General features: G+C 31.6%; 2 protein-coding genes across 5 annotated transcripts; one reads left to right on the plus strand and one right to left on the minus strand.

Annotated features, from left to right (window-relative positions):
• The first annotated feature begins 292 nt into the window (after window positions 1-292).
• LOC105195809 lies at window positions 293-12,551 on the plus strand. Its single transcript, XM_026134749.2, has 6 exons — window positions 293-787; window positions 3,028-3,073; window positions 4,672-4,902; window positions 5,029-7,903; window positions 8,496-8,727; window positions 9,078-12,551. Exons 1-6 carry the CDS (start codon window positions 731-733, stop codon window positions 9,084-9,086), a joined length of 3,450 nt encoding a protein of 1,149 aa, XP_025990534.2. The 5' UTR covers window positions 293-730; the 3' UTR covers window positions 9,087-12,551.
• Window positions 12,552-15,241: 2,690 nt separating this feature from the next.
• LOC105195808 (serine/threonine-protein phosphatase 4 regulatory subunit 4) lies at window positions 15,242-27,646 on the minus strand. 4 transcript variants are annotated; one of them, XM_026134772.2, is made up of 16 exons: window positions 27,600-27,646; window positions 25,767-26,017; window positions 25,567-25,640; window positions 25,195-25,301; window positions 24,723-24,952; window positions 24,456-24,578; window positions 24,253-24,356; window positions 23,861-24,052; window positions 23,600-23,758; window positions 23,339-23,521; window positions 22,820-23,266; window positions 22,638-22,752; window positions 22,182-22,221; window positions 22,063-22,076; window positions 21,692-21,737; window positions 15,242-20,987 (listed from the first exon to the last, which is right to left on the minus strand). In XM_026134772.2, the coding sequence occupies exons 1-16, from the start codon at window positions 27,644-27,646 to the stop codon at window positions 20,024-20,026; spliced, it is 3,096 nt and encodes a 1,031-aa protein (XP_025990557.1). In that variant the 3' UTR covers window positions 15,242-20,023. The 4 variants fall into 4 exon arrangements, with proteins under 4 accessions (XP_025990557.1, XP_025990555.2, XP_025990556.1 ...); XM_026134770.2 differs by having other exon boundaries at window positions 15,242-21,455; XM_026134771.2 differs by having other exon boundaries at window positions 22,003-22,076.
• Window positions 27,647-27,880: the final 234 nt, after the last annotated feature.

Raw genomic sequence — 27,880 nt, forward strand, 5'->3', positions numbered from 1 at the left:
ACATCGTCAACATCGACAACAATCGACAATCCGTGCCGAGCCACGAACGCTCCGTTTACAGGATTGAGTAGCGAAACTGTAGTTGAACAGTTGAAGGTTAAACAGTAAAGTTACAAAGTTAACAATTCTTAACAGAACTCAGTTAATATAAAATGGTTAGGTTTAATATAAAATTAACGCGCGACCCGTCGATTCGAGATTACCGCCCTTTTCCCGCGCGCTTTTGTCGCCGTCCGACCGGGTGCAGCACCGCGGCGGGGTCTGGGGGAGGGGGGGATCGGCGACGTTTAGGCGTTTCTCGACGCGCGGCGACTCGGTCGCGCTGCTCCTGGTGCGCGAGATATAGCGGGGCACCCCGGTATTGTCAAGATGGAAGACGCACGGGGCTGACCGCACCACGGCTCAGTATGGATTTCGCCGCGTCGTGATTCCGTGCACGGTGCCGCAACGAGATTCCCCGGTCCGTCCCGTTCCAAGCGCGCGGAAGAGAGAAAGAAAGAAAGAGAGAGAGAGAGAGAGAGAGAGAGTGTGCGTGCGTGTGCGAGGAAGAGGGGCGGCAGGGCTCTCGGCCGCATCACGACGACAGTGCATCGCGGTTCGCGGGCGGGGGCAGATGGTGTCGCGCCGCGGGCGCGCGGTCGTACGGCGCGATCGAGCGCGGTAATGAGAGAGCTGTCACGGGCGAGCAACGGCGCGACGGCAACGGAGCGAGCCGAGCGAGTCCTCCACAATGGTGGATAACAGTTGCATCATCGAGGGGAACGTCAAGTTTCGCGATGGCAAAAAGGTGAGTAGTATCCCGCGTATATGTGTGTGTATGTGTGTGTCGATCGCGGATTTTTCGCCCGATACCCTTTCGCCCTCTTCCCCTCTCATCTTCCCCTTGCCTTTCTCGTTACGACGGGGATCGCGCTCCATTTTTTCCTTTTCCCCAACCCCCGAATCGCGCGCGCGAATTCGCCTATTATCCGCGACGATGTTCCCGACGCGCCGCGCGGGGGAGCGGCGCATTGCGGGGATTGAAATGGCCGGGGCGAGGGAGGGATAGGAGGGATTGGAAAAGGGGGAGGGCTTTACCCCCTGCACGCGAATTTGGGAAACGTGCGCCGGACGCGCGATGCTTATCGACGAGTCACCTGTGTGCACACGATTCGCCTGGCGCACGATAAAAATTATGTAACGATTACGCGGGGGCGGTTTGCGTAGCGTGCGTACGTGCACTTTGCGCGACGCGCCGCCGGTGGCTCGTTAAGTTTTCGCATTGTACCGCAGGGCCACTCCAGAAGTCGATGTGCGGCGTTAGCGGGAGCTGCCGGAGTTCATTTTTGACAGCGCCGGAGACGCTGAAGATTAACGTTTTTAACGTAGTTATTGTTTGATGTGCACTTATCGCGCGGTTATTTGTCTCTAAAGAGACAAAAGCATGAACATTGTCGCTCGTCTTTTATTTGTTCGCGTCTCTTTGGTCTCTTGTTACAAAATTATTATGAAATAGATAATCGATTATTAAATAGACAATTGTTACTAAATAAACGTAGATATTAAATCTAGATTAAATGCTAGATCTGTTAACACCAATGAAAGCTCATCTTTTATTTTTTCATCTTTCATTTTTTGCTTATTCATTTTTCTTATAAAATAATTGTTAAATAGTAGATATCTATAGATAATTTTCACTAAATAGACATAGATATTATCTACTGTTTAAATGATATTGGTTAAATTTATTAATACTGATAAAAACTTATTTTTTGTTTATTTATTTTTTTGTAATAAAAATGTTATTAAAGATATTTTGATAACTGTTAAACAAATATAGATATTAAATTTATTATTGTATTGTAAAAGATGATTAAACGGTTAGACGCTAGATCTATTTTAATGTCGACAAGAACAAATAATTTTTGACAAAGAAAATCCTCATAATAATTATTTGTTGCTATTTCTTTTTTTTAAAATGATTTTACTGATGTTGTAAATCTTTAAAAATATGTTGAGATTTAATAAAGATGTCTGTAAAAATTATGTATTTAATTGCTGACACATGTTCTGTACATTATCAGTACAAATACCTCTATCATGCCTGTTATCAAAGATTTTTTTTCTACCGACAGCAAGAATTCACTCTCTTGAACACGTATTTAATAAAATATATTAAGTATTAGATTTCTATCTTTTGCAATATTTTATGCTAACTTTATATTTAAAGAAATTCTAAAGTTCTAAAAATATATTCAATAATATGTATTGTACAATTATAAATCTTAATCAATTTATTCATGTAATTTTTTTGTTTTTATTTATTGAAATATCAATTATTTGTATTATATTACAATAATTCTCTGCGACATCTTTTCAAGATATTTCATGTATCTCAAATGGTTTTCGAGAAAAGAAATTACATTAAGAATAGGCTGTAGGGAGTAGTTAATCCAAGTCTATAAAAAGGTAGTTCTCGTTTACTAATAAGAGGGTGCTAAGATATTTGTGACGATAGAAGTCTCTTTTACTTTCATCATGAATTCAAAACGATTATTTCAGTGAAAAATTTCAGTCTATATAATTGTTTGTTTCATATAATTTTTATCACAATCGTGCTTGATAAAACTTATAGAGTACAAAATAATGCATTTCAGATTAAATAGAAAGAATTTTCTTTGATAAAGTTATTTATTGTAAAAATATTAGATTTAAAAATTATCTATTTTTACTTAAAAATATATTTATTTTATTTTTATTTTAGATAAATAAGAGATGAAAAATTATATTAGTGTCTAAGGATAAATTTATCTTTTTTATGATTATTATGTTCGTGAAATTTGATTATTAAATTATTCATCATTATTTAAATGCAAAAATCGACTAAGTATATATTAATACAGCAAAAATTAAATTTTTTAAAAGTAAAATTCTAAACTATTATATATATATATATATATATATATATATAAATAAAAAATATTATGTACAATTATATTTTAATACTCTGTTATATTATAGACCTGTACAATGCAATTTATTTTACAGTGGAAGTCGAGATGGTGCGTTATGCGGAAATTATCGCCAGTAGCAGGTAAAAATCTCACGTTTGTTTTTAAACGCAGTGGTTAACAATAGCTTTAGACTGGCTTATCGTTCATTTACCTCAAATGAGCTAATAATAATCTATTATTAATGAGGCTTTGATAAGATTGTGTTAAAGACATGGATAATATGCAGATTTGTATTGTATCACGGTTGCAATGCACGTAGTGAATGAAAGAGGAAAGAGGGAGGGGAGCAATAAGATAATAAACAGGAAACATTATACACTCTTGAAGCGTTCCTACTTTTTGCTTTCGCTATCACGTTGATACGAGCGGTATCTCGCAATTTGCATAATAGACCCCCTTTTATCTCCGCTATGTTATGTCTGCTTGGCAAACTGTGCAGAATGCGTTATACGTATTTTTGTAAGATGTTCTTTGCTTTGATTTTACGGTTGAAGAAATTTTGAGTTTACCGCAGAACCAATGTTGCTTTGGCTCATTGCAAGCTGATATGTTTATAAAAAATACGTTATCAATGAATGGAGTATTCTCGTCCATTTTTCCCGAGAAACAAAATTTACTTGAAACTTTGAATGGAAGTATATTAATTGATTTATTTTCCAGAATATAATAACAACATTTCGGATATATGTGTACAACAAAATTTATTACATTTTATAACAAAATTTAATTACGTGTAATTAAACTGGTCAGTTAGGAACTTCGATTTAATATAGTTAAAATATTGCTTGCGTAATTAATATCAATTTGTTTAAAATTGATTGTAGCAGTTGAGTGAAGGATTTCTACATTTTGTTCGTTTGGGAAAATTTGTCATCAAAAAATTAATTAGTTCCGCTTCTCTCTTTTTCTCTCGCCCCCTTTAAAGGACCCTTCGTGCTAGTTATCAGTACAAAGGGCTCTCCTCTGGACTTTAGGGTGACAGCTGGCACATCTGTTGCTCTGCCTGAAGCAACAAAAAAAGTTTCCAAGAACAGCTTTGCTCCTGGCAATAGCCATTAATATGTGATCCCTGTAACTTGAGGATATTTTCGTACTAAAAATCTGAGCGCTTCATAAATTTTTCATAGACGGGAGAACAGAGAAAAAGCTTAAACATATTACTTTAAGATATTGATAAATGTTTTTATAGATGAGAATATGTTTATTGCGACTTTCTATTTATCGGGAAATAATGTGTGTAGCAAAACGTTGAATATTTATTATGTTAATAAATGTGAAATATCTGTTATTTTATATACATTTGCACGACATAAGAAAACAATTTTCTTTCTAATTTATTAAAGAAAAAAAAATGAGTAAGAAATGAATAGGATCATTGCACCAGTCGCACAACAATCATCAGTAAATAATTATATTTAGAAAAGTATTAAAATAATAACACTTTGAAATAATAAATTGCGAATTAATTGTATTTTTTATGATCTAATTTTCAAAAACATTTTATTAAAACATCATTTTTTATTTAAAAATGTAATTATATTAAAATTTTATTTATATGTTCATTGACTAGTTCAATTTTTTATTTGTTCATTGATTGGTACAGTGATCCTAACGTGTAAAATTAAAATACGAATATATGCGAAGCAAATAAATATTCTTTTTTGTTTTTCATTAACAGATTGCTTGCATTTGCAACTTTATGGGGACAGTAAGGATCGTTACAAGCAAGGCCAGACAAAAGCGTCCCTAAGCTTGCAACACTTTCTGGGAGTGGAGAGTGGTTTCACACTCGACAAAGAATCCAATACGATTGCTATAATTTGCCAAGACGTGACAGTCGTTCTCGCATTTGATACGCGAGAGCGATTGATACAATGGCAAGTTAAGATCTCGAACAATTTAGGCGAAGGTAAGCTATCGCTAAAGAAAGAAAATGAAAAGCATTATATGCGTGATATACGCAGAATTGTTACACGAAATTCTGAGATAAAAGATTTTTATCTCGGATATTTAATTTGCTAAATTTTCTCAACAGATCAGCAATTCTTGATACTCATCTCCTCGGTACCATCGAAAGCGAAGTTCACTAATGGACCGGCGCACTTGCACATTCAGGACCGTCGCTTCTGCATCACCATTGGTGTGCCTCCTCGACTCGTCAGTATCTGGGAAATCGCGCATCTCCGACGATACGGCGTAGTCGAAGGCAGATTTTGCTTTGAGGGTGGTTCGAGATGCGGTCGGGGAGAGGGGCTGCATGTTCTAATAACCGATCAGGGAGACGATATAGTCAAGACGCTGCAATTGGCTGCCGAAGGAAAGCTGACTACGAAGAAGCGATCTCCGCTTGGTAGAGAACAATTGTCGAGCCAGGACAGTCCAGGGCGACGCCAGTGCTCCCGTGCTGAGACTAGAGCCAGCGATTTCTTTTCTTCGACCGTGTATTCAACGTCGACGTACGAGGAGCATTGTGACAGCTGCAAAAATGAGAGTTCGCCGTATTGGTCATCTGCGGAGAGCAGACAGCAGACAGAGCTCGACGGTGATTACAGCTGCAGAGACACGATGTCCATTTCGGAACTACCTGATCAGCAACCTGGCGGTGAGTGGCGTAGCTATTCGCTCACTCGTCAGGGTGCTGCGGGTCTTGAGAGATGCGCGAGTTGCATCAGTAAGCTTGGTACCGTTTCGAAATCGTCCACCTTGATCACCACTGCCATAAGCGGTATAAGCAGCCCCGCTGCGAGCACGTTGAACAATTTAGGATGTCACTTGCAGCCCCGTACCTTTGACCGACTCTCCCTGTCCTCTTACAGCAGCAGTAGCCATGAGAGCGATTATTCTAGCTCTCAACAAATCGAATGCCAGTGTGCGCAATCGAAAACCGCCCAGTCTCAGACGGCACAGACGACGGCTCGTCAAATGTCACCGAGCCCGAGTACATTACCGCCGAGACCGCCAAAACCGTCCCAACCGCCCTCAGTATCAACAACCAACGAGTCCGTCACTGCCAGCCAGTCCGTCACTGCCAAAAAGCCTAAAAAACCACCGATGCCACTGCCTGCCGAGCAACAAATCTGCGTACACGCTTGGAAGCCCCAACAATCTCAACAAACTCAGCAGGCTCAGCAACAACCTCAGCAACAATCTCAGCAACCCGTAATTCGTGGCGCTGCGGGACCTTACGAGAACTACGATATTCCCAAAACTATTTTGGGACATCACATGCTATTGGAACAGGGTCCGCAACCGGAGCAGTATTACGATACACCGAGAAAAATAAAAGAATGTCTTACACTGCCGAAAACTTATCCTAATTATGACACACCTCAGGTCCCGCAGGCTGTGGTCCTGCAAGGATGTGGATGTCCCGCGAAACTCACAGTTCAGTCACCTAGATCTTCGGGATGTCCTTGTCATAATGTTATGAGCTGGGCCGGTTTTGTCTTACCTTATTGCCGACGCGGCGCGGGAATTGAACCTACCGGCGTCACGGTTCATCCCGTGAAGCTCTCGGGTGAGGGCAAGATGCCAGTGGTAAACGCCAGTGGAGAAGTTTCCATTTATGCAACGGCCAGAAGGGTAAATAAAAATGAATCGACTGACGACAAAGCAGCGTATAACTGCGGCTGTGCCGCGGGAAATAAATTGAATAATTACGAGAATGTTGAACCGGTTATAGATACTCAACCGGAAGCGAAGCATGCGAATTACGTTAACATCGATTTTACGCAATCGCTGGAGAATTACGAGAACAGCAAGGATGTTTTAACGAAAAGCAGTATCTCGCAGGAAGAGATTGAGAAATTCGCGGATCAATTGAAAGAACCAACGTCCGAAGCGCCGAGCGATAATGCTTCGAAGATTTGCGAGAAGTGCGGTCATGCGAAGGAAAAGGAAAACGATTATTTGGTCATGGATCCGGACAAACAGACTTCGAAGAAGTCGTTCCCTGCTTATTTGCCGATGCAACCGGTTCACAACGCTTGTTCAAAGGAGATCTTATCAAGGCTTTGCAGCGGCATCAAGAGTTCCAGCAATCCAACGTTATCGGGCTCCACGTTGCTCGAGATGAATAAGAAGCGTTCTGATTCGGAGTATCGTGTGCCAGGATCGGCGATGTTGTCTAGCCCGTATCTCAGACGTCGTTATCTGGACATAGGTAATCCGGTCGCGGAATCCGGTGGCAGCATAGGCATACTTCTCAGGAAACGATCTTACTCTGCGGAATCCGCTCATTATCTGGACGACGAAAGCCACACTTTTCCGTCCACGCTTACCATTCACAAGTGCTCAAGCGAAGCGGATAAGAACTCTTTGATAACCGGTGAACCGCATAGTTCGTGCGTCAACTCCGAAAGTAAAATCAGTAGTAATCACGAAAGTGGGCCGATATTGACGGCCGTGTCTCAGCCGTCGTTCATCAAGATTCGACGCTCGTCGTCTGTACCATCCAAGACCGGGCACAACAGAGATTCCTCGAGCAGCAACGATTCCGGCGTCTCTACTGGCTCGTTAAGTCATCGAGCGACGGAGTTTGTGGAGTTTGAGTTGTCGACACCCGCTGCTTCGACAGTAAAGCAGAATATGTTATCGGTCTGTCGCAAAAGCCCGCCGCCCACGTGTTATCACAGCAGCCTACCGAGGAAGTCCAAGTCCAGCGATCCTCTCCGTGAAATTTCCTTCCAGTTCCAAAAGATCAAGATACCAACGAAATCTTCATCCGCGGAGGCCGACATACCCACATGTTTACCGAAGACCACAAAGGGCTTCAACAGTCCCAGTGAAGTCTCCAATGCACCTTATATCGATTCACGAAGTACCAGCAGCGGTACTTCCGACATGTCAGATTACATCGAAACTTTATCGTTGTCCTCGCACTCTTCGTCCGATACGCCTGACAGCCTCAGGTAAGGTCTTACATAGTTGTATAGTTGTAACTTTTGCCAAAGTTCTTGTCTTTCTTCCAACTTCTTAATACGATTTTATTAAAATAAAGTTACATAAAATGTATTGCTTCTTAGAAATTTATATACAGGATATTTCAGAATTTGAGCTATAAATTCTTCTTTGTATATAACTTTATTATTGATTTCTTTTTACCATAAAATTTATTATTCTTTTTATTTTATAATATTTTATAATATTTTATAATATTTTTATTTTATAATATTCATAAATATATTTTAACTGAAAGTTATAAAACAGAAAACTGTTTTACTCTAATTCACTATTTTTTGTTCTATCTTGCTTAAATATTTTACTTTTACGAATCACTGATTTTCGAGATGTCTTCTTTATATATGAGATTGTTTTTTTTATATTTGATTCTATGTAACAAAATACAAAATCATGACAAAATAAATTTAATTTGAGAAAACAATTTTACACATATATTCAGATCATAATAGTTTGTAATTAATTAGAATAAATTATTAATTATTTCTAATATTGCTTATTTGGATAATTGATATAAGAAAATTATAATATATGTTCATATAGATTAGGAGGCAGAACGGTGGCAACGACTCTTCGACCTCGTAGCGGAAAGGAATACTACAAGATCGATCGAAGTATCTTGGTGGAACAAGGACGGATTCTCACAACGGCATCTGCTAATTATGCAAATATCACTCCAGTGTTAGAAAAGAGCGAATCGCCGTCACCTGGTTACATGAGTAGTTCACCCTTTGAGCAACCACAACCCACTCGTGAGCATTTTCTATTCCCCGAAGTAAGTATATAAAAAATAGATACAATATTTAAATTGATTTTTATAACATTGAATTTTGTATTCAGTAATAATTCAAGTATTTTGATATAAAAATAATTGTTGTTCACGAATGTAGTTATTTTATTTTTGTTATTTTTTTTATTTTATAATTATATATATATATATATATATATATATATATATATATATATATATTCTGAGTGAAATTTATTTTAAAAAAAATTAGAAGATAAACTGCTTTATTTTAATTCACTATTTTGTCATCTAATTGTTTAAATATTTTAATTTTACAGTTTACTGACCTGAAGTCTTTCTATTTATAATAATTCCCTCTTTTTTCTCTTTTGCAGGAAGCTTGAATGTGTACTATTGTTTGGGAAGAATTAAAAACTTGAAGTTCCTAGGAATTCCAAACAAATGGGTAAAAGTATTCACGGTAGAAATTATAATTGGGGCATTGTGACTATTTACACTATACGCGGATATCTGGGGTTACAAGCACATTTTCGAAGTATCTATCATTCGTCACGTACCAATATATACATATATAGTATAGTATGCCAAATAATCAAAAATTGATAGTTCTTAAAAATACGAAAGCGCCCTTTAACTAAATTCGGACGTTCGTTTCCTTGATGTTTTCATAAAGTCTTCCTCTGAAGAGCACAATCATAATCTAAAAAATGTAAAAAAAAGAAACATCAATCTACAAAAGTCTAGGTACTAGCGTATAGTCGAAATAATGTCAGTAATCAAACACTTCCTACAACGACTCAAACAATTTCTAAAATATGCTCAATAAGAAAACTAATAGTTTGTATAGTAAGAATCCTGCCCTAGGGTAAAAGATATGCATCTTATACTTTATATCGTTTTTTAAATACTTTCTTATTTTGTATGAGTATACTTCTATATAGACTATTGTACAGTCATCTTTGGAAAATTGAATGAGATTATAATAACTCTTAGAATTTCAAATCGGAATTCTTAAAATTTTATGGATGAATTCAATGAGAATTAAGGCAAAACAAAATTGTAACATTAGATCGCATCCCTTCTTGAGTTTACCATTTGAGAGCATTAAACGCTAAAACAAAAACGCGTTGAATAATGTTTTTTTTTTAGGCTTCAGGAACTTGAATTCGAAGCATATAGAATAGGGATGGCTTCACTGTGACAAATCTGTAAAATATTAAAAACGTAAAAAATTGCAGTTGGTTATCTGCATTCTACAAAGTTTTAAGAATTCATATTTGAAGGATATCATTAGAGATGGTTTGTTTGTACTGATTGAAAAAAATATCTATCCATATTCTGTACAACCAAAAAAAATGCACTGAACATAGTCAGTTGCATAGCATTCACAGGGTTTTCATACTTACAAGTTACTTTTTAAAGATTAAGATAAAATGTTACAGCCTTTAATGGTCTTCTTTCTAATGGGACACACATGGTGTGTGTAAATACCATTGTCTCTGGGCAATCAAAGACGGCACTATATATAGATTATAAACAATATTTCTGAGAGAATAAGATTTACGAAATGCATAAAGATCGAATTATTCAATAGTCGCCAATAAACATTTTCGATTTTATTGCAACATATTTTCTTAAATTGTTTATCTTTTATATCTCAATTGCTTTTATTAAATTTTATTGATACCACGAAGTTAAATAACTTAATGCAAATGGGCATAACATAATATTTTCCATTTTGTTTACACGTTTATTCCAATTTCATTTATTGTTATATTGTACTTAATAGTTCATATACTTAAATATTTATTTGTGATTAATGTGTGCTGTACACACACATATCTATAAAGCGTTTTACCAAAAAATATTTATTTTTATTCGAACGGTGCATGTTCTATTTAATATGTTAGGTACAAATAGATAAATTATGAAATTAAGTAATATATTTACAACGATTATTTAAGCTATATATCATATTCTATTTCTAATATCTTTATTTATAAACATATAAATTATGCATATACGAGCACACTTATTTTGTGCTTTTTTTATATCGTTTCTTATTATTCTGTTTTCATGAGAAGAGATTACAAATTTATGAGGAGTTTAATTCATATAATATTGCACATACAGTAAATATATCATGCTGAGAAAGTTAGCATAATAGTGATATTAAACGCAATAATAAAATCTTAGAATTATACATTTGTAAGGCCGATATAATGCACAAAATTCTGTTTTATATCCATTATACATTATTATGCTACCTGGCAAGTAAAAATCAAATATTTATGATCAAAATCATAGATGTTAACATCATCAATCAATGCAGATTTGCAAGCATTGAACTTGCGGGACAATACATATTGTAAGATGTGAGTGTAGATTGCAACAGTATTAATAACTATATACAAAGCACAAAACGATGTCTTTTGATGTCTAAGAAAATAAAATTGTTAACTTTTTATTTTCTTAGATATTAGATATTTTCAAAAATCTTGTAGTATGATGCAAAATTTTCTTACTGTTGCAGCCTTACTACATCTTGTTATATCATTCCTTAACTAACATATGGAATTGTTTTTCCATTAGGCCAAACTTTAACACATTGTTTCGTATACGAGAGAATATTTTTTACTCTTAAAACTTTATCCACTTGTGTTCTATATACAATACACTGTTATAATAGCATTAAATCCGTAAAGTCTATTGCAATATGTATTAATTTAGATTGAAGACATATAATGTTCTTTCACAACGTGTAAAGATACATGCAACTGATTTTATATAAAGTATTAAAAAGTAGTATTATTACAAGACTGAGAAATAGTTGGTGTAATGACTGGTAGGAAATATCTACAGTGCTAGAATGTATAATTTATATGTACAGGCCTATGCGCAATTGGAAATTAATCATTTGTAAAACCTTCTGTCTGTGCATTCTCAAAAAAAGGCACCATTATCTACCAAACATACAAATGAAAATATTCTTTTGATTTTTTTTGTTTTTGTTTAAAGAGTAGAAACTATACAATAGTTAACTGCGTCAAATAGACAGTAGAAGCCTTAATGAAATATTGTATACAAAAGCGATTTGTAGAAAATGATACTAGGACACATTGAATTATAAGGAATTTGCATATTTCGGTTAGATATTTTACGCAAGTATAATAATACACAGGACAATTGACTTTATATTCCTTTATGTAGTTTTTACAGCCCAGAAAATTCATAAATTGTAATATCTTCAAAAAAATGTATTCATAAGATAGAGAATCGTCATTATATACCGTGATCTATATGTTTGCGTTTGCGTACGCACACACATGAGTACATATAACAAATGTGAAATTGCATGCATTTGAGCAGGAGAATGTGTCGAGTGCGAAATTTTTTTGCGTATATAAATTTATTTCACGGATAAATTTCTATTTTCTTTTTTTTTCTTACAGATTTTGTATACAATTGCATTCGTGCGTTATTAATACGTATATGTATATGAGATAAATTCTTATTTTGAATCAATGATTAATTAACTTAAATATTCCGTCTTAAGTATCATATATGTGAAGTAGAAAGTCACTTATAAACACATGCTAGTCAGGAATCAAGTACTATTGTAGTCATATATTTTTACTGCAAGGAAATTGTATATTATGCATAGCTTAAAAATTAAGCACATATCCACCGATTAATTTCATTCTTGGAATTATTTCCGAGTTCGGAAGAATTATGGATTAAATATTTGTTAATCTATGAGAATGGTGAGGAGAAACATTGTATTTTATATTGATACATAACTTTGTGAAGAGTGATAGTATAATAAAAGTAGATTAAACAGTAAATAAGCATGGTTTATTCAGTCCATTTGAATTTTATTGTTCTGTCCACTTTTACCAAAATTTCATTCCCAATTAGATATTTGATACAGAAAAATGTCAATATTTTTATTGCTGTAATTTAACTCTGAAGACAAGAGCTAACAGTTGTAACTTATACAGGGACATTTTATTTTCTGCAGGTTTTCGGAATCGCTGAATTTAATTCTGGCATCAGAATTTTTTAATTAAAGAATCGAGTTTAATGAACAGTCTCTACTATGGCGTACAGAATATAAAAAATCTGATAATCTTGAAATTTGAGCTGTTATAAGATCACTTCAGTTTAATTTCTTATTAATTATTGTAATAAATAATTTTTTAAAAAAACTCCCGACTGCTGCCAAAAGTTTGTTTATTAATAAGAATGAAAAAAGTTCAAGAATAAAAATTAAAAAGTTAAAAACTTAAATTAAAATAAAGAAATAATAGAAACTAAAAATTTAAAAAAATAAAACTTAAACAAATTTAAAAACATAAAAACTATAAAAATTGCTTTAAATTAAAAGTTTGAAATAAGAATAATTAAACTATTAGTATCTGAAATGAGTGTTAACTCGAATAAACCTCCAACTTGAGTGTTAACTTTCCCCAATGAAGTGTCATTTCGGACACTAATTGGGTGTATTTTTTGTAAAGGGTTTTTATACTATTTAATATTAAATTATTATTAAATACTAACAAGAAACATATTCGAGAAACATTCATCATTAAGATGCTGAAGAGAGGATATAAAAACAGCCGAGAGATTGATTCCGTATTATAAAATAGATGAGAGAGTTCAATTTGTACATTGCAGTCGTTGAAGATTCCGGGATCGAGAAATCGCTCCTGGTATTAGGGAATCATGTTGAGCAAAGAGGTTGCAGTAAGTAATCTAATGGTAATACATTTACCAGTCATTGACTTCCTACTTTACCAACAATCGATGACGGCGCCGTAGATAAAAGTAGAGAGTTGATATCTGATGGTAAATGTAGCGCGACTACATTACCTACTGCATCTACTACAACCTCTTTGCTCAACATGATTCCCTAATACCAGGAGCGATTTCTCGGTCCCGGAATCTTCGACAACTGCAATGTACAAACTGAACTCTCTCATCTATTTTATAATACGAAATCGATCTCTCGGCTGTTTTTATATCCTCTCATTAGCATCTTAATGATGAATGTTTCTCGAATATGTTTCTTGTTATTATTTAATAATAATTTAATATTAAATAGTATAAAAACTCTTTACAAGAAATACACCCAACTAGTGAAATGACACTTCATTGAGGAGAGTTAACACTCAAGTTGGAGGTTTATTTGAGTTAACACTTATTTGAGTGTCATTTCGGACACTAGTGAGGTGTATTTTTGTAAGGGACCCATCGCAAAAAATGCCAGTGATATTATCAGATAGTAAAATCAATAGTAAAATCGTTTGAACTAATGATAAAATCATTCGGACTCAGTGATATTGTTATTAACAAATTATTTTATTATTTCAGATATTCAATAGGAAAATCCTTTTGTTAGTGGTAAAATAATTTACTATTGGATGTATATACTCCAATAAAAATATCATTTGATTAATAAGGTATATTAATTATAATATGGATATTCAGCAATGTATTATTCGATCAGTAGTATTAATATTTTACTCTTCAACGGGCAACAGAGGATAAAAAATCATAATCTTTGAATTAAATTCATTAAGTGTCTCGTAGCTATATCAATCGTAATGTCAATACGCAAAATTAATTTAGGGAAGTTACAGCCTATTTTCAACAACTCCCTCATACGTTACTTTAATATTTTAGACCAATATATTGTGATTTTCGATACAAAGAAATTCAATTTTTATTTAACTTACCTTCGTAAACTAAATAAATTTTTTTAATTTTTTTATTTTTTGAGTGCCTCTTTGAATGCATAAACAAATGTTTAATTATATAGTCTAGGAACAAAATATCTAATTTGTATTTATTTATTATTATACTTACGAATAATGTCCTACTTAAAATTAAATTTTAAATGTTTGTAAATTATTCTGCACGTCAAAACGGACTAAAATAAATCGTGCATTTTTTATTTTTGTTAAAAAAAATGGGACAATTAAGGATTGAAGATTAAATTGTAGAATTTATCGTTTTAATGTAAGACAGTAATCCTACTTAATGTAGACAGAAAGAAAAAATCTCCTATGTCCGGAAGCACTGTGGGATAATCATAAAAAAGAATAACAATTAATTTTACATAATATATTTCATTGAAAATAAACATATATGATTATTCATAAAATATTTGTATCATGATTTTAATTCACCGTAATAAATCAATTTTTATTGATATTTATAACAGATGTTTGTTATAACTGTCGATACATCTTTAATCAAGCTTTTACACTTTTCTTTAAAAAAATTGTTAAGCTATTAAAGAATTGTTATTTATTTAAGAATATAAATTTTTCATAAAAATGTAATTGAGAAAAGATTTCTATAAACTAAGTATTTTTTTCAATAAGTTTTAACAATATTTTAATGATATAGCGTGTTATATCAGGATTAAGCGTTTATACATAAAATAATCTACTGCAATGTAAACTATATTATATTATATGTGTAAATAATAATTAATGGATATAGAAGTTTCAGATTTCAAACATAATAAAAATTATATTCCATTTCTAACATTTTTATTATGTATTTATTTTATTAATACTAAAGTCAGATATAACAATTTTAATTATTTTTTTGTATTGTTTTCTAATTTATAATTTGCTTATATTGTCTACGTGAAAAAAGATTGGTATAAACACAATGTAAACAGAATGTAAATAATTCATGTAGACATACTTTTTAAATTTATGGCATCATATCATATCCCAGCATATTCATAGTAACACCGACACTGTTAATAATCTATAGTTCCAATCTTTTTATTTCTCTCGCATTAACTATATTTTTATTACAGATATACTTCACAAAAATACAATTTCAGATATTTTCTTATTTTTATAGGAGTAGTATGAGTAATAAAAATATTGTTTCACAAATATTCGATTCCATATGTTCGTTAGTGTATAACATGAATAATTCTTTTATTAAATAACTTTTTTGTCATCACAGTTTTTATCTTTTCTAATGCAGTACACACACACAACGCTTGAAACAAGATAATTTACACAGTTAATTAGATAAATGTCGCGCTTATGTATCTATATGTATATAAGCATATTAAAATAATATAGATGTGTGTATTGTAATAGACACGTGTGTTACATTTTTAATAAATTATTTGTATCTGGAAACAATTTATAACAGTGCGTAAACTTTTGCTACTTATAGTTTTCTTTGCTATTTGGCATAAAAGTTAATTTATAATTTCACATATTTGTACAAAAATAAATAACAGCATTTCAGCAGATTAAAGACAAAATTGTACCTATACACATTTTGTTCTTTCTATCATCCAAATATGTTCTTCAAGTTATCTCGTTTTTCTTCGTACTACGAATCTCTCTTCATGCTGTAGCTCCTAATTGTGTATATTTAAATATTTATCTCAATATATTTCTCTAAATTGCAAGTTCCTCTTATACGAACATTTTTTTAAAATAGTGTATGTATTTGTTTCGCGTATATATAAATAGACCGTAATAAGGAACCAGAGCACAAACTAAACTGGAAACAACGTGTTCGCACGAGAATATACACTGAAAAAAGTTTGGTAATAGTTACCAAATGTTGAGTAAAATATGTGATTGATGTAACTAAAAATAATTTTACCTTTTTAAATATTTAGTACCACTTTGATATTTACTAAATACTTAAAAAAGTAGAATTACTTTGTTATATCAAATTTAATTGATATTATTTCACTTAATATTTAATAACCATTATCAATCTTTTTTACAATATACGCGCGTTATTACACTGATCATTACATCGATTATTACATTGGTGTTCTATACAATCGTCGATATTACATGTTGTATTTTCTATTATCGAAACTCAATCGAGTTATAAATCGTTGCTACTTAATACATCGTTGATCGTTCACATTCACCAAGATCAAAATTATTCAATATTGTGTCCATACGGTACAATATATATACGTATAATATCAAAATTATTCGCTTCAGAAAAATATGTTTATTTCAAAAATTGTCGATACTTCATTGATCATTTCTCGTAATATGAGAATGAATTCGACTTAACATTACAAATTAGATTATAAATGTGTGAGACCAATTCGTAATTAATTTTATATTTGCAGATACTTCCAGAAGGAGATAACAAAAAGATAGTCGAAACACGAAGAAATTTGTATAACAATACATAACAAAAAGTAAATCGCACATAATTAAACAAATATGCCACTATGAGAACTTGTCCTAAATTTATATAAACTCTTATTACTACTTTATTAAACATATTAAACAATAAAACATATAAAACTTAAACTTTTAAATCTGTATTTTCTGTTTCTTCGTGATACGTACCGAGAATGCTCTATGTGCTAAACTGTTTAAAAAATTCAATGGCACTTGCATTGTAAAGCTCACATAATATATATATGTACAAGATATATTAAGAAAGGTATTAAAATTATTTTTTCGAAGAGACATCAAATTCTTTTTACACTGCAAAATTTAACATATTCTGTGTATTATATCAATTTAATAATCTTATTGTTTCGGAAACTAAGTGCTATTTAAAAAAAGAATTAAATTATCTGTTATCATTTATATATTGACAGGAATGATTTGCAAATTTCCTTATAAAATCAAACGAAAAGTAATTATTATTTTTACTAACTCAATTATCAAATCCTAATTTTTGACATGCAAAAAGTAAATCCCGTAATTGTGTATGTATATATATACCTTTTTTAAAATAGTTTATATATAAATACTTAATGCCTTCAAAACTTTGTACATCATTGTATATTATTAACATCTCTCTCTCTCTCTCTCTCTTTCTCTGACTTAAAAAATAACTTACGTATTTTCGTGATCAACTGCAAATTAGATATAACTTAAGATGTATTAAGATATTCAATATCAAAATTATGTTTGTTCTATAAACTTATACTATTAATTTTTTTAATTTCATACTGAAACTATTTTATATTTTACGAAGGTAAAAACTATTTGTTATTTTGATAAAGCTGGCAACAATAGTAACAAAGGATAATTAAAAATCATTCAAAATACTATGTTAGATACAAATATGTATATAAATCTAGTTTGCGAAAAAGTCACGATAAAAACAGCAAAAATGTATATTTTGGTAAACGAAAATTTATAAAAATGTAAATACATTGTTTATTCTCTTAAATTCATAACTCAAAAACTTTTTCTTTTTACTAACAAGTAACGAAAACTTAATATAAGAGAATAAAAATACAAGATTTATCTTTTGATCTTCATTGAAATTAGTTTACATCCAAGACGTTTATGCACAAAAATTGTAAAAAAAACCCTAATGTAGAAATATATTAATATAACGTGCAAGAATATTTATATTTATAAAATAAATATTTGTTTTATTGATAGGCATCTTTTTTCTATTTTTAAAAAGATGCTTACAAACCACGTAATTAAAAAACAGATTGGTATATTTTTCGCATTAAAAATATTCACTTGTATGGAATACTCTCAGTACATATGCATGTATACACATACATATTCTTGGAAAATATAGTCATGAATTGAGATTTGTACAAGCAAAATTAAACTGAACGTACATTTAAGCAATTCGTATTTTTCAATATGTAAATTATTGATATCTTACTTGCTTTTACTTTTGATTGTAATATAATTTAATGTACTCATATTAAACATTTTTTTCTTATATAAATATTAATTCACACATTTCATCATTATAATTTGTATAGAAATAATTTTTCTTTATTATATCATATCGCTATCTAATTCTCTTTGGTCAACCTTATTTGTAAATAATTAAATAAAATAATGGCTAAAAATACTAACTAAACTATACTAAAACGAGTAGACACGAAGAATTATAGATTAGATATAAAATAACAAAGCTATTCTTCTCAAATCATGACTATATCTTTCCAGATTTTTCACGGACTCTATATTTATGCAGACTAGATTCTAACGCTAACTTAGTACTGAAAAATCCGTTTTTAATAATATCCTGAACTCTAGAATAATCCAGTTCCACAATAATCATTTTTTTATGTAATTAATGATTAGAATTTATAATCTTATTGTGTGATGGAGGTCAATATTATTAAATACCCAGCCTATAAGCAAAATGAAAGCTTCCTCTCTCTTTTTTTACTTTATATAATTTTTTAATTGCAAAATCTAAAAAGCAGTCTTTCGAAATAAGCGTGCATGTTTTTATCTTCAACATAAAGTCAGAACTCATGACTTCCATTGAGGCATAAAGATGTTTTTATATAGTATAAATTTAAATTAACAGATAATATAAAACTAAAATTAATACGTATATATAATTATCTTATCGCACATAAGTACGTACGGCCACTTCACAGGTAATATTATTTGAAACATAAATAGTCTAATAAAATAAAATGCATCTCTTGTTGCATTAATTAACATTTCACAATACTGATTGTATAAGTAATTACATCTAATTTCAAGTTAAAAATAATTAGACAAAATGTAAAGATGTTAATAAGATTTCTCATAATATTATCAATATTGCATAAAAAATTAGTTATATAAATTCAACAAAACAAAAATTATAAATATTTATATTAAATAATACGAACTATTGTATAGAAAAGGCACAATATAGAAAAATTGTCTATTTCAGTAAATTATAAAAATATATCCTGTTTAGAGTAAATCAAAAGCAATGTTAAAAAGTGATATGCTAAAAATTTACATAAAGGCCATTATACGTTTTAATATCGTGTGTCAATACGTAATTAAAGTTTGTACGCCTTTTTAAAACGATTCTTACATGAACGTTTTCTAAATAATTTATTTATAAGATTTAATTTTTTGAAATCTTATATCTCACAACAAATTATTATTAATAATAGTTTCATATTAAAAAGTATGATTTTAAATTTAGCAAAATATTAGCAATACGTATTGTACAATGTAGTTTAAAATAAATAAAATAAATGAAGCTCTATCATATCTTATCAACATTGAATACTGAATATTATATATTTCATGGCAATGTTATATAATATTTACTGCTGAATTCTTTGCACGATTTAAAATGTTGCTAATTTTTTAATACTAATTCACATACTTTGCATAAACAAGAAACTTGAAAGAAACTGCTACATAATTTTTAATCAACTTAGACCTCTTATTTAGACCTCTTCATTAAATTTAAAGCATACATCGTATGCATAAAGCTCATTATATATGATCGCTAAATGCAGTTGTGGAAGAGTCATATAGAAATTATATAATACGTAATAGAATTAAATGTTTCATAATTTTTTCATCAATAAATGAACAGGATATCTCTCTCTACTTCTTGGTGTTATTTCTGTACTACTCTGTGCTGTTTGAGAATGTAATAGCATCCTACATAATTTGTCGACCTCTTCATCACTCGAGCTATATCTATTCAAATGTCTATCATTAGCAGAACTTCGAGAATCATCACAGTTCTCAATATCAAATCTTAACCGCGATTCTACATGTACAGGGCTAGATGCTCTGGTGGCAGGCGCGGTCCTGCTACGAGATTCAACGTTTCTCAAGGGGATTTTACTAAGACCCTGATTATGATTCACGTCCAATGTTGAGAAGCATCCTTTTATAGCACGACGTACCGTATGATCTTCCAGACTATGACGCTTTACAATCTGAGGCTTTATTTCTTTATCCGGAAGTTTTAAACTGAAATTCGTGGAATGACGTTTAGTTCGATCCAACGTGCATTTAGAGTTAGTGAACTTTAACTTGTCTTTATCCAATATTAAAGAATTTCTCTTGAATTTCTCATCTAAAGATCTCTCTTGACTATCCCATCCGAATCTGGTTCTTCCATGCGGGGCGGAATATCTTTTAGTCCTTGCATCAGTTTTAGACAAGTGCTGATCACTCAAGTTCTCCTTCACCATGTTACGTTGTCGCAAGCCTTCTTCGTAATCTATCGAAATTGATGTGCTCCTCAACGAGTCACTTTCACGTGTCCTACGTTTCATGCAATCTTCGTACGAGGAATCTTCGACAGAGGAATGTCTCTTAAACTTTCCCTTATCGAAACTCATGCTGCTTCGTCTAGAGCGAATCGTAGTATTTACTTGTCTCCTTGCGGCAATAAAATCTTGCAAATGCGGAATTTTTGACGAGCTTTGAGAAATGGAGAATTGGGTGGGTATTCTGATACCAGCATCTACTAAGAATTCGTCGTCTGACTGCATCACGGATATTTCCGGCATAGAACTAAAAGCCCAACAAGAATTATAGTGAGCTGCGTTTGTTAATGCTCTTAAAGCAGCAAAGTTCGGCGCTCTATCCTTGCCACTAATGTTAGTAGAAAATTCATGCGGATAATCCCGTGTTAGTGAGGAATGCTGTTGCGGTTCTTGCTTATTTTCTTTTACAAGCGAGAGAAAAAAAGATTTGGTAAAAGTGGAAGGACTGTATTCGTTCGTTTGAACTGACTGCTTTCTAAACGTCATGTGATCGTTGTCAGTATCGTAATACGAATGGCATTGGGAGTCATTTTCATACTCTTGCTCACAAGCATCTGGTAATGTCAAGAGAGCCTGGAATACTGCTAACTTAGAGCAGTTACATTGCGGTTTAGACGTAATATAATCATTAGATGATCCATTCACAAAGTTAAAATGCGATGTATTAGTATGCGAGTTGTAATGCCCTACTTTTTCCCAAGGTGTTAGTTGGATTCTGTTAGATACAAAGCAGACGCAATTTAAAATTAGTTTTGGTTAACAGAACACTAATTCGTATTTTATAGTACATATTAGTTAAAGTCTTTAAATAACAAGTATATTTAATGAGATATATGATATTCGTTAAACGTAAAATTTTAATATATAAAATTAATTATGTAATATTTAAATGTGTATTAATTTTATTATTCTTTGGAATTATGTTTCTTTTCCAAGTTAAATTTTCCTTACCTCGTTTTTAAGCTTTCGATCACTTGACGCGAAGAGACAGTTCCATCTGCAAAACACGATTATTTCAGTTAAAATAATTAATAACTATTATTATAAGTTTTGTTATTAATTTCCTCTTTCTTATTCAATCTAAGTTTTGATTTGCTTTCATCAAAATCTGTTTAACTGATAACTTTTTTCAATCGCTAACATAAATTAAAGCTTTGTACTTTGGAAAATGGCTTGGGCTTGCAAAAGAGATGACAGGATTACTTGGGTACAAATTTCCGCTTCTCAACTTCTATTACCATTAAATAACGTGAGTTGCTTACATTTAATTAATAATGAATTTGTTTTGTTCATTGCTTCTTTATTCTGCATTAAATGCTCACCTTTTGGCTGTGATCTGAAACATAAATTTACATAGTTTTAATAAAAATAAAAAAATAATATAAAGATTTAATAAGTTTCTACAATGTTATTATTATTTAATAAATATATATAAACTTACAATCCTCTTGTAGAATTATCAGTTCCGGTTCTTGTCCAACCTAAACAAATATTATTTAAATTTTTAGCAGAGATTTATTTCTTTTTAATAGTTAATATCGTCATTAAAAAATTTTAATTACTTGTAAAAGTTAAACAATTTTAATTACTTGTAAAAGATAAACAATTTTAATTACTTGTAAAAGTTAAACAATTTTAATTACTTGTAAAAGTTAAACAATTTTTACTGCTTATTAATAATGACTAAATTGTAAATATAATCAAATAAAATACATTCTACGAAACATAAATTATGTTATAGTAAACTTATAGATAATATATTTGCATAAACATGGTCACACATATTTCAGGATTTTAAAAATATATATTATTACAAATATTATTCATATTTTTACTTAATAGTGTTTAATCATTAAACAGATATAAAACATTATTGTACACATATATTTAATGATACCTTTCTTTACTACAGTTCCAGTTGTTGGTTTTCCAGTAGTTATACCAGACAATTTCTTTTCTTCTTCCAACTTTTTGGCATCTTCCACATCTTGCTTAGTAAGCTTAGTTGTTAACTGCACAAAAAATGATATTTGGAGAAACATATTTCTCACATAATTTGTACATTCATAAATTACTTACATTTTGGCCTTCGTATTTAACATCCATTTCGTCTAATTTCTGTGTAACACTTTTTAAGATAAATAGTACGTCTCTATCCTTTTCATTGTTGACCAAATGTCTCACAACCGATTCCAATGATGTTAGCAATTTCTTGTCGGTGGGTATCCATAATTGATTTTTTAGTTGTGGCAATAAAGATACTACTTTCATTCTTATATTAGCTACAGGATCTTCAGCCAAATTCAATAAAACATTAAAAAAATGTTCCTTAAAATAAGTAGAAGAAAAGATTTCCAATGCTTCGACCATCATACGAACAAACATCATTCTCACGTAACAATCAGAATTATTAGCTAAATCTGTAAAGATTCTATTACGCAATTCTGCCCTTTGTATAGGTTTCATATTGTACCGCAAAAGAAGAAGAAAAAGTGTTCCTGCAGCAAGACGTACTGGTATTGGCCGCTAAAATTTCAGAATTGACACTTAATGTACACATTTAATCAAATTGTAAAACTTTGAGAACAAAAATGTTACCGCATTTAAAATTCTGGAGAAAGCCATTGGAACAAAGTACGAGTATATAAAATCACTGGGAAAACATTTGGGTAAAATTTCTAACTGCGCGTGTATTAATGATGCCAGTCTCCAATTGTGCGTGCCTGCAATTACAGCCTCACATTTTAATAGAGCTTTACCTATTTCCATCAAAGAAGAATCCTATAATAAATAATACAATATCTTAAGAGTAAGTTAAGTTTGTTTTAAATTACAAACTATGCAATAAAATTAAATTACCAGCTTATCTGTTCCAATAGCTTGACTTTCGGCCAAACATTCTAACGTTAATCCTATATGAGGAATTAAACCTTGAAGCACCTCCTCAGAATCATCTTTTAACAATTTTATTAAATTTTTCTTTATTCGAGCACTTTTTGGCCCTAGAACTTTTGCCACCTATAAATGATTGTTTTATTATGTTATTGTATACAAATGTGTTATTAATTTATGTGTTATTAATAAGAGTAATAATTTAATAAGAGTAATAATTAATTTTACCTCATGAATCCCACACGCGACAGTTTTTCGAACCATGTAATAATGATCGTTTGTTAGTGCTTCAAATGTTGTAAGTATCGTATCTACATCTTCTAGAGAATTTGATACAAAGATAAACATTGCTGGCAAATTAAATGCACAATGCCTTCTGCATTCAACACATCTTTCATCTTGCGTAGGATTGCTGCTAAACTACAAAATTATAATATTACATTAAGCAATAACATCTTTTTCAATTAATTAGTATATTAGTAATTTAGAGATAAAATTATATTTATAAATATTTTCAAGATATATATTGTACATTAATACATATTGCAACAAAACATAGAAAATCATTGAATATCTCACACATACATATAGTCAATTTATAATTTATAATATATACTTACAAACGCAAAATGTGATTTCTCTTTCTTCAACAATGGTATTCCCATTTGTGCAAGTTGTTGATAGTATTTTATAAACCATGCTTTCTCTGATTTTGATAAACACTCTGAAATTAATTTATCACATATATGTAATCTTTGTCATTTGAATATTATTATTTAAGTACATTGTCAGAATAAATGTCAAGGCTTATAATGCTTCTTACTTTCTAGGCCAAGTACCAGTTTTCCCAACTCTTGTGCTATTACACATATCACATTATCTTCGGATTTAGCTGCATTTTCACATAGCTTCTTAACAAGTGGGACTATTATATTTTTTATTGTATCTGTGTAGATAAATTTACATTTAAGTTAATTTATTTAATTTAAATTTTTAATTTATTATTTAATTTGTGTTAAACTATTAGACTATGGTTACGCAATTGTTATTCTACTAAAATCTAAAACAACTCTAAAATATATATAATTACCTTCCTGAAGATGAGGTAGTAAATACACTATTGTCTGTACAGTGGCGTATCTTACACTGCTTTCTTCGTCGTTTGCTAATTCTACAAGGGATGGTAGTAAAGCAGATTTTACAGATTCAGCACCGAGACCTTCCGCAACAAAACGCAACTGCAAACAGATACTGGATCGCACTTCACTGCTTACATCTTGACAAAGGGAGTGTACTGTTGGTAGAACCTCCTTCTGTATCCTAATAACAATTTTTAAAATATACTTATTTATTAAATAGAAATCACAAATAATTATAAATTATTTATATAATTATTTATATAATTAAAAATATTTTATATAGATGTTTAATTTGAAAATATTTCTTTATATCACAAACGTGTAATAATAGACAAAATTGTCTAGCAAATATGACCTAAATTAATTCTAATAATTAGATATATTGTTTTAGACAGATATCTATAAATAAATTCGTGTACTCACATAGCAGAATCGAATCGTGTACAAATCTTTCCCAGTAACCTGCTACATATTACTCTGGAGTAGATCGTTTGTGACAATTGTCCTTTACTTATAGTCAATGGAAGAATCTGTATATAAAAGTATTCTTGTTACCATCCATCCAAAAAAGTGTTATGTTACTACATTTACAACAATTTAATCTCAAATATTAATCTATAGAATGTACATGTACCCTGGTACTTTCTTTTTAAATTTATTAAACGTATAATTATATTTTATTCATATATTAGTTTCTTTACAGTTTTTGTTGATATGTATACTAAATAAATAAAAAAAATTATCTGTTTTTTAAAATAAAATATTAAATGTATCAATTTTTTAAACTGTTTTTACCTGTGCTCTTATGACTTCTACCGGCAGTAATTCTATCACATCCAGTAAGGTCTCCAACCATGCATGACAGATAACTTTAATATTGACACATACAATGAAATTAGAGACGGTGTATATTTGTCCTGTTTGTCTACTTTTAGTTAGAAAACAGTGCATTCTAAAGTAACAATTATTTTAATTAAGAATTTAAATATGTTCACCTGGGTCACGGCTCTCTAGAGAATTTAATATGCTTTGAAGGAATGTCTGACTAAAAACATTATGGCTGACAAGCTTCTGCTCTAAAATTGTTTTGAATGTGGATGATGCTGCTATGTGAAACTCAGTTGATGCAGAAGCCAGAGACTGCTGCATCTTAGGTACCACTCGAGACATACATGATTGCGAATCGGTAGCTAGAAGACTTGGTAGATTTTGTATAACACTAAGTTTCTGGATTTCATCTCCCTTCCTAAAAAAAAAATCATAACGTTATTGACAATAGTCTTTGCAATACTTAATCACTTTTTATCTATATGGAGATATGTTAAACTAGTATCTAGAATATATGGTAATTTACATAAATAATAATCCCAAACTTGTTATTCTTAACAATCAACAATCTCAACAATCTCATTTTGCATTAAAAAAAACATTTATACATTCTATTGTCAGAGAATATAATAGAGTACATCCTCTGTGTATGTGAAAAGAGTTATGTTCTTATGCTCTATAATTGCTAGTAATACCTTGTAATGCTTATAATTTAAAATATGCCTACATTTTTTTATGCTTTATTTAATAAACAGTTAAATCAATAACTAAAGAACTCAGAAAAAGTTATCAATATAACAAGATAATTTGACATTTATTTTAAAATAATAGAAAGTACAAAAGATATCAGAAACTAGGTAACTTTTATTCATTCTTGATTTCACTGTGTAGAAATATAGAGCAAAAATTTCTTAAATTTTAGTTACTAACTTTACAATTACTCGTTAAAATGTTTATTAACTCTTTTTTCAAATTTCTGCAGCAAAGATTTAAAAAATCAGTAATAAAGAATACATATACTTAAGAAAATATATATGTAATGAGAAAAATTAGGCTACATGTATCAATCAAGTTGTATGTACTATGTTTTAGTTTTTTTTATTTTTTTATTAAGATTGTACTATGTGTATTAATGAAAGAAGAAAATGTGAAAAGAAAAAAAAATGACAAAGTCGATGCATCATTCAGTCGTTTACAAGATTAATTCCAAGTATTCTGACAGGGCTTGAATTTATAATAGAACTTGGTAAATTACTTGTTTGTTTCAGAAAAACGAAAACATTGATCAACAAGAAGTTAGACAGATGTAGAAACATCTGCGCATAATTTCAACTTTCAATGAAACTCACATAATAAATTTGTCTGACTTCATAGACTTCATAGACGTTTCTCAAATCTCACATCTCAAATCTGTTTTTGTCTTGCTTATTACGTTACCGTACGCGAGACAAGGACAGATTTGAAATCTGAGAAACGTCTATGAGTTCGGATCTAGCTAGACCTCTCGATACAATACTCTGACACTCGTCAAGACTAGATCTGCATTTTTTTTCTTTTTTTACAGCTGAACACTCTGTACTCTGAGTGAAACAGATAAAAATTCGAAATTTTTTACGCAGTCCAGTGACAACAATAAAAAAAAGAAAATAAATATATGGATAGCAGAAATTTATGGGAGAGCGACGTATGCAGTTAACCTAAATCCACGGAGGTTTCGCGAACCCCTTGCGATCCTGACATCGCTCGCACGGTCACGACGCTCGCGCGAGGAATGCCGTCTTTAAAAGGACTATAATTAGCGCATCTAACTGCGATAGGACAGTGCGCTCCTTGAATGCTCGTGCGGCTATTTTTAGGGGGAAGGGGGCGCGCGTTAAAGCGCAGAATGAGAAGGGTAACAAACTTAACTCCCGGTAAGGGGGTGAAGTCTGACGCGCGAGAGCGATGTCACGTAAAGATGGAAAAAAGAAAAACGTGAAACACAGCCACCGGGTACTCACGGATCGGACGCGATCTCGTACGGGGCTTCATCTCCCTCTTGCAGCATTTTCGAGGCGCATTTTATTCATCAACTCATCGCAGCCAGCGAGCGCGGCGGTGATCGATTAATCGCGGCGGCCGTGGATGGATATCTCAGACGAACAGCACGCACGGTGCGCGCGGGCTCATGACACTGTGCGACCACGCGCGAGCCGCCCGCGAGTACTGGCGAGTACGCGAATGACAACTGAATGGCGAGCGAGGCGAGCTATCGATCACGTCGTCCGACTCTCGGCGGCCG

Source organism: Solenopsis invicta, chromosome 4 (assembly GCF_016802725.1).
Source record: "Solenopsis invicta isolate M01_SB chromosome 4, UNIL_Sinv_3.0, whole genome shotgun sequence".
Classification (NCBI taxonomy): domain Eukaryota; kingdom Metazoa; phylum Arthropoda; class Insecta; order Hymenoptera; family Formicidae; genus Solenopsis; species Solenopsis invicta.

Coding starts and splice junctions, on each gene's coding strand:
- LOC105195809 (XM_026134749.2), top strand. CDS start 731: ATGGTGGATAACAGTTGCATCATCGAGGGGAACGTCAAGTTTCGCGAT. Junction 788..3,027: donor AGTTTCGCGATGGCAAAAAG/GTGAGTAGTATC, acceptor TTTATTTTACAG/TGGAAGTCGAGATGGTGCGT. Junction 4,903..5,028: donor CTCGAACAATTTAGGCGAAG/GTAAGCTATCGC, acceptor TTTTCTCAACAG/ATCAGCAATTCTTGATACTC.
- LOC105195808 (XM_026134769.2), bottom strand. CDS start 27,646: ATGCTGCAAGAGGGAGATGAAGCCCCGTACGAGATCGCGTCCGATCC. Junction 23,759..23,860: donor TCGCGTGTGGGATTCATGAG/GTAAAATTAATT, acceptor AATCATTTATAG/GTGGCAAAAGTTCTAGGGCC. Junction 22,753..22,819: donor TTAAATACGAAGGCCAAAAT/GTAAGTAATTTA, acceptor TTTTTTGTGCAG/TTAACAACTAAGCTTACTAA.